Source organism: Penaeus monodon, chromosome 13 (genome assembly GCF_015228065.2).
Source record: "Penaeus monodon isolate SGIC_2016 chromosome 13, NSTDA_Pmon_1, whole genome shotgun sequence".
Lineage (NCBI taxonomy): Eukaryota > Metazoa > Arthropoda > Malacostraca > Decapoda > Penaeidae > Penaeus > Penaeus monodon.
In genome coordinates, this window is record NC_051398.1 from 36,985,651 (window position 1) to 36,993,150 (window position 7,500).

Below are 7,500 nucleotides of genomic sequence, written 5' to 3' on the forward strand. Positions count from 1 at the left end.
CTTTTATTTACTGCCCCAAAACGGGCGACTGCTGACAGAAAGGGGCATTTTTTTTTTTAAAGAATATTGAAAATTCAGGTTGAAAACCTCCTGCATGGGGGGGGTCACCCAGAGGTTAGTTAGTTTTTTCTTTTTTGATCATAGCAAAATATCACCAGGAAAAATCATAATAAGCACAATCATAAATCTATTTTTTTTTTTTTTTTAACAAAAAAAAAAAAAAAAAAAAAAAAAAAAAAAAAAAAAAAAAAAAAAAAAATATATATATATATATATTTAATATATATAAAATAATATATTATTTTATATTTTAAAATTTTATATATATTATATTATATAAAATGCACAAATTTACATATAATCATGAATTCTATCAGTATGATCTTTTTATTCATATCAGTTTAGGGAAGTGATGATTTATTTCTAGAATTTGATGTTAAATTTTGCAAATTCTGCAACAGGTCATTGCAGTATATATACAGAATGTTTTATTTTGTTGTGAGGATGGGTGTAGAAACTATGATTTATTTTCAGGCCATTGCTTTTTTCTGTTCTTTCTATATTTTGGTTGACTAGATACTTATCTCACAGCCGTACTGTTTTCACACCTGTTTCTGACTGACGTTGATATATGTAAAAATGGGTACCCTCAGACATTCAGTGTAAAATGTTCCACAGAGGTAATAGAAGCAGATAATCTTCATTTTTTCATATTTGAAATTACAACAGTTGCAATAGTGAGAATTCTTTAAACCTTCATATTCAACTCCTTGCAGTGAACGTTTTCAATGTTTTAATGGGAATAAGTCTGTAGTAGCTCTGAGTATATATGACTTAAAGCAAACACAAATCCACCAAAAGGTTTTAGCTTGTACCATGAAGAATTCCAATTAAGGGTAAGGGGAATTTGCTTCTCTGATATTATAATTTTTATTTGATGTTCCTGTTGCTGGAAATAGGGATATAGCTTCATGACAATATTCAAATTTAATTTTTTAATGACAAATATAAGGCCCAAAACGTATCTTTCTGAGAGTGTTTTTTTTTTAAATTAGGATGGGAAAAAGATTTTGCATTTGAAGGAGCATTCCCCCCTATTAAAGAAAATTTCTTATTTTTTTTTGAGGGGTGAGTGTTTTTGTATGAAAGATTTGTTCTAAATTCCACTACATTGCAAAATAGTTCCCATTGTAAAATAGCAGCAATATTGAATATACATTTGGAAAATATGCTCTTACTCATATGCATTTATGCAAACACTCAATATTGCCAGTTAATAGCAAGAGAACTTTTCTATGCTAGAAATATATATAAACATTATTTCCCTCTTTGAAAGTCCCTGAAAAATACCATTCCCTCTCCCGTAGCAGAAAAAACAGGCCTTACAAGCAGGGGAATATGTTTCATGTACAAGAGTCAAAACGAGTAGTCCTCATATTTGTAACACTGATTGGTTAACTTAGGAGTGAAGGGATCTTTATTTTGAGCAAATATACAAGATAGAAGAATGAACTAATTAAATTTCTTGGGGTCCATTTAAAAATCTAATTTTAAAAAATTGAAATTTAGTGATTTTTAAATCATAAATTTTAAATTTTTTTTTTTGATATGTTACATTTGGATTGAGATGATTTTTCATATGATAAACTATAATCCTTGGGAAGCTAATATTCTTCTGGTGTGAATACAGTATGGTTTGGGTGGCAAAGCCAAAAATGTAACTCATTTTTTAACTGTTAATTTGCATCTCCCCGGGGGAAAATTTTTTTTTTAAAATACTTATATTCTTTAGAGACCAGGCAGGTTATAAAACAGCTCATAGTTCATAGTCAAAATCTTCATCCTTTTCTCCAGTTTCTCCAGTGTACCAATATCTATCCTCCTTTCTTATTCCACAATTGATATTCTTACTGTTTTTTTATATTTTTATATTTCAGTTGAGAGCATTGTCCCAAGCAATGAAGAGAAGAATTGAAGTGTTGCAGGTAAGTTTATTTGGGGTTATGTCATCATTTGTTATTTTCCAGGATATAAACTACCCTAAACAACAATGATGTTCCTTTTAGTCGGTCAAATGTATTTACTTTTAGTTGTCTTTTTTCAAATAGAACCTTCCCTTTTTTAATATTTATTATTTGTTATTGTAACATTTTGCCATTTTTATTACAGGCTGAGGGAGCACCCATTATCTTCGGAGAAGAATGTGATAAGGACAGATCCATTCTCCTTGCATATTATCGTCACTACTATGGATTAGGAGGCATTAAATTCCCTTTCGAAATTGGGGCTGGAAAATGAAGAATCAAAAAGGGAAAAATGAAATACTTATTTTTTTTTTTTATTAGTGATGTTGTCAGGGTTAGAATATCTATAGATAATATTAGTGGTTTATTAAGTTCATCAAGTGACATCAAATTTGTTACTCCGCACTTCTGTTTTTGTGGTGCTTGGGTTGTCAGAATGTTTTAAAATGGTTCGCCCTTTAGGTAAGGTAGTAATGAATGGGTAGTTAAATTTTAGAAAAAAATGAAAATTATAGAAAAAAGGGGTTTTTTATTAGGATTTTTTGGTGATATTCAGATATTTTAAAGGTTTAGTATTAATCACCCACAGAAAAATAGAAAAAAGAGCAAGAGAAAGGGGAAGAAAAGTAATGAAGTGAGAGAAAGAAAGGGGAATGTAAAGAGGAAGAATGTGTGAGAGAGATGGAAGTTTTACTTTCCTTTTATAGTAATGTGGATATATGCATAATCAGCATTTGTGTAAAAGAACAAAGGAGTTGTATGTTGTCAAAACAGTGGGATGAAAGATTTTATTGTTGTAATATTCACTCTATTTATCTTAATATTTTTTAGCAAACAAGATTACATTTCTATCCCCTGAGACCATAAAAAAATTGCAAAGTGCTTCCTCTATCCTTCCTTTATTCATAACAGTCTAAAGTCAACAATGTTTAGTCAAAAGTATTTCTTTTTCAGTAATTTCTTCCCCATTTGTTGTTGTCAACTTCATCTTGGTATTCTCAAACTTATTCATGTTCTGTAATACTGAGAATGAATAAAATATGAAGAGAATTCCATGAATTTTCTTTATGATTCTTATGTACTGGATTCAAGATATTTGGATACATAGAAGATTGAAATGGTAAGAGACTGTTTGTAATTATGATATGAAAACGGCAGTTTAGTTTTTAATGTATTAAAAATAGCAGAATTATGGCAGCTATCTTAGAAAACATTAACTAAAGCAGAAAGTTACCTAGAAAATAACTAGACTATGATAAACAATACTGACCAAATATACGCTCATTTGACAGCACAAATGAACACATTTGTTTGTCCCAGTTAAAAACATCAAACGAGAAGTATAGTCAGTAGAGTCAAAAAAGAAAAGTGTAACCAGTATCAACCCCCAGAGCTGTCTGCCTGTGGAATTATGGCAAGTGGGGTCAGCAACAATTTCACAGCAGGGGAGCAAAGGATGCCGATCAGTTTGATATAAATGGTAACACTATAATACGGTCAGTGACACCAACTGCAGCAAGTGAGATGTACGATCTGTTACAATTATCAAAGAAAAGCCTAATTAATAGTGATGGTATATGTGGGCTGGTGATAATATATATATATATATATCATCATCATCATCAAGGGGCTAACGCCGACGGGGGCGCATGGCCGCATCCACCCTTCGCTTCCAGCCACGAGGATCCCTCGAGGCGAGTCTCCAGGCAGGCACACGGCCCATCTCTAGTTCCTCACGACAGGTCTCGTCGAGCTGCCCAAGCCATGATCTCCTAGGACGTCCCACAGGTCTCCTCCACCCAGGGTTGTCTCGCAGAGAGACAACCTGGTGGGCAGGGTCGTCCATAGGGAGGCGAGCTAGGTGGCCATATAGCCTGAGTTGGCGATCCCGGATTATGCAAGTAACAGGTCCCATGCCAGTCTCACGGTGTAACCGCCGGTTGGACACGTGGTCCTGCCAACTGTACCCCATGATCCGGCGAAGGGACTTGTTACAAAGGCATCAAGGCGAGACTCCAAGGCACTGGATAGCGTCCAGGTTTCGCTTCCATAGAGCAAAACTGGAAGTATCAAGGCCTTAAAAGACACGCAGCTTGGTCCTTCTGCATAGGTACCGACATCTCCAAACGCTCTTGTTGATCGAGTTCATGGCTCCTGTTGCCAGACCAATCCGTCTACTGACTTCCTGGTCTGACAACCCAGAGATATGGACTACGCTACCAAGGTATGTAAAACTTTCTGTGACTTCAACGTCCTCGCCGCAAGCATGGATCGACTGAACGGGTTCCCCTAACAGGCCCCAAAGTCCTGAATCTTGGTCTTGGTCCAGGAGACCTCTAAGCCTAGGGGCTTCGCCTCATTGCTAAATGCATCAAGAGCCGCCACAAGTGACTCCAAGGACTCAGATAGGATGGCAACATCGTCGGCAAAGTCAAGGTCCGAGACCTTAATATTGCCTAGTGTTGCTCCGCACTGACTTTGGCTAGTAGCTCTGCCCATTATCCAGTCCATACAAGTGTTGAAAAGTGTGGGTGCAAGGACACAGCCTTGCCTCACCCCTGAATTAACAGGGAAGAAGTTCGACATACCCCCACCACACTTTACAGCACTTTCAGTACCAGTATAGAGGCTTGCTATCAGGCCAATAATCTGTGTCGGAATTCCCCTGAGACTCAGGATCTCCCATAGCGATTCCCGATGCACCGAGTCAAACGCCTTCTTGAGGTCGATGTAGGCTGCAAGCAACCCACGACCAAACTCACGACGGCGTTCCACAATTACTCGAAGCGCTAGGATACGGTCTATTGTGGACTTGCCAGGAGTAAATCCAGACTGCTCCGGTCTCTGGTGCCTCAGTAGGTGGTTGCGGATCCGTTTCAGAAGAATGTGAGCGAGAACCTTGCCTGGTATGCTGAGCAGTGTAATGCCACGGTAGTTGCTACAGTCCCATCGATCCCCTTTCCCCTTCCAGAGAGGGATGACCACGCCCCTCAGCAGGTCAGGGGGAATGGTACCAAATGGCAGTCAGGACTGTATGCAGGCCCCGAGCCATAGGTTCACCCCCAGCCTTTAGCAGTTCAGCAGGGATATCACATATGCCTGCAGCTTTCCCACTCTTCAACTTGGAAATCGCCAGCCTAACCTCTGTTAGGGTAGGAGGTTCCTCGCTGATGGGTGGGTCCGGCACAGGCACTGAGACATCGCTTGCATCCAAGCTAACTGTTGGAGGATCCCACCTGGTACAACTGTTCAAAATACTCAGCCCAACGTTCACGAACCCCAACATGATCTGAGATGATCCGTCCATCCCGCTGATCGGACTGCAGTCATCTGTGAGGAGGGCTTAGGGTTCAGTTTTCTCAGGGCTTGGTAGGCAGGGCGAAGGTCATTTACCAAGAAATGGCCTTCGACCTCCTCAGCAAGAATCCTGATGAACTGTTCCTTGTCCCTTCTCAGCAGTGTCCGAGCCCTACGCACCATGGAACGACGCAAGACTTGATTCCCATTTAGCCGAGCCTTGCGACACGCTTCAGTGGCCTCTAATGTCTCCAGGGAGATGGTATTCTGCCTTGTCCTTGGGCGTACGCCAATGGACTCCTGAGCTGCTTCGAGTGTTACGCGCTTGAAGGACTCCCACAGAGCAACTGGATCCGTCAGGTTGCTGGTTTCTGAGAATCGGTCAGAGACTGCCGTGGCGAACCCACGGGCACACTCCTCCTCCCTTAGTCTGTCCAAGTGAAACACCTTAGGGTGGCCACTGGAGGGACGGGGAGTTTTTTAAGTGGACCCGCAGGGTAGCCACAAGCAGCCTATGGTCGGTGCCACAGAACTCAGCACTCCGGTAAACCCTGCAGTTCTGGAGGATCCTCCATCGCGTGCTCACAAGGATGTGGTCGATCTCCTTGGCCACTGTACCCGTATCGCTGTACCAAGTCCAGCGATGCGAGTTGGAGCGCTGGTACCAGGAGCCAGAGATCCTCATTTTCTGGACCTAGCAAAGTCCCGGAGAAGGAGGCTATTCTCGCTGCTGGGATCAGCTCCCGAGCCATGGGGGCCGACAGACATCTCGTAGCCAGCTCGGTCACAGCCGGATACCGCATTGAAGTCGCCCAGAACAATGCGAATGTCTCGCCGGGGACAATCGTCTGCCACAGATGCGAGTTTGGCGTAGAACGCCTCTTTCACATCGGTTTTATGTACATCGGTAGGAGCGTATACAGCAATAAGAGACATGAAGCCAAAAGCATGCTTCAGTCTCAATGCCATGATACGCTCATCAACCGGTGTCACCTCGACTACCGCAGGCTGAAGTCGACTGGAGATGGCTATGGCTACACCCTGGAGGTGGTGACCATCGCTGCGGCCCGACCAGTAGTAGGTGTAACCACCCACACTGATCGTGCCGCTACCAGGTCTTCTCACCTCTGAGAGAGGCAGCCACCTCAACTCCCAGTCGCTTCAATTCCCGCGATAGTAGAGGTAACCGCTCATCCTGCCGCAAGGACCGGATGTTCCAAGCGCCTACCCGGAAAGCACGCCTGAGGTTAAGCCTCGGGTGGTCACTCGGGTGCACGCCACCTCTGCCGCCCCCGCCAACACAGCCCCAAATAAAGGGGGTCGGGAGGCTGTGGGACCCCCTATCCACCTGTGGGGTTCCCGAGGGCTTTCCCCCACAAGCTTCATGGTGGGTTGGCGCCTGCCGGGGCGCAGGCGGGACGAGTAACTCTCGCTCCAATCCTGCACCCCGACATTTGCCCTCCCAGCGGGACCCACAGCCCGCCTTACTTGCTGGGTGGGAGGGACAACACCCCTCCCCCCAGCATTTCCATTTAAAAACGACGTTGCAGAGGGTCATTCTGGGGGGAGGAGGACTGGCAAGGCCCACCTCCCCCGAGCCGCCCCATTTCCCCCGGGTGGCTAGGGGGCAGGAGTTGGTACGAAGCCAGAGCGTGTCCACACGCCGGTGGGCCATAACTCCGTACCTCTGGGGCCTCCTGCTGCTCCGAGATCCCCCACAGATTTAGCCTGGGACCGCAAGGTACCCAGTTACCCATGGGTGGCCACGAGGAGGCACTGCAGAAGTCTTAATGATGGAGAGGCTGTGACCTGGCAGGGGAGACTTATGCAGAAGCTGCTCCCTTTTTCGCACTGGGCTAGCCAGGGGTGGAAGCTGCAAGCGAGAAGGCATGCAAGCACTTAACACTATCTAGGCTACCACACCATCGCTTCACATCACCATGCACGTGAAGCACCCACCCACCATATATATATATATATATATATATATATATATATATATATATATATATATATATAAATATATATATGTATATATATATATGTATATATATATATATGTATATATATATATATATATATATATATATATATATACATATATATATATATATATATATATATATTTTTTTTTTTTTTTTTTTTTTTTTTTTTTTTTTTTTTTTTTTTTTTTTTTTTT

At 42.2% G+C, this 7,500-nt stretch overlaps 1 protein-coding gene across 1 annotated transcript in view; it reads left to right on the forward strand.

Moving 5' to 3' along the window:
* The window catches only part of LOC119579931 (deubiquitinase OTUD6B-like), a 7,713-nt gene extending 5,415 nt beyond the window's left edge, over positions 1-2,298 (forward strand). Inside the window, exons 5-7 of the mRNA XM_037927777.1 lie at positions 862-896; positions 1,830-1,985; positions 2,170-2,298. Coding sequence (XP_037783705.1) covers positions 862-896; positions 1,830-1,985; positions 2,170-2,298 — 320 coding nt within the window. The remainder of the gene's footprint in view (positions 1-861; positions 897-1,829; positions 1,986-2,169) is intronic.
* The last annotated feature ends 5,202 nt before the right edge of the window (positions 2,299-7,500 follow it).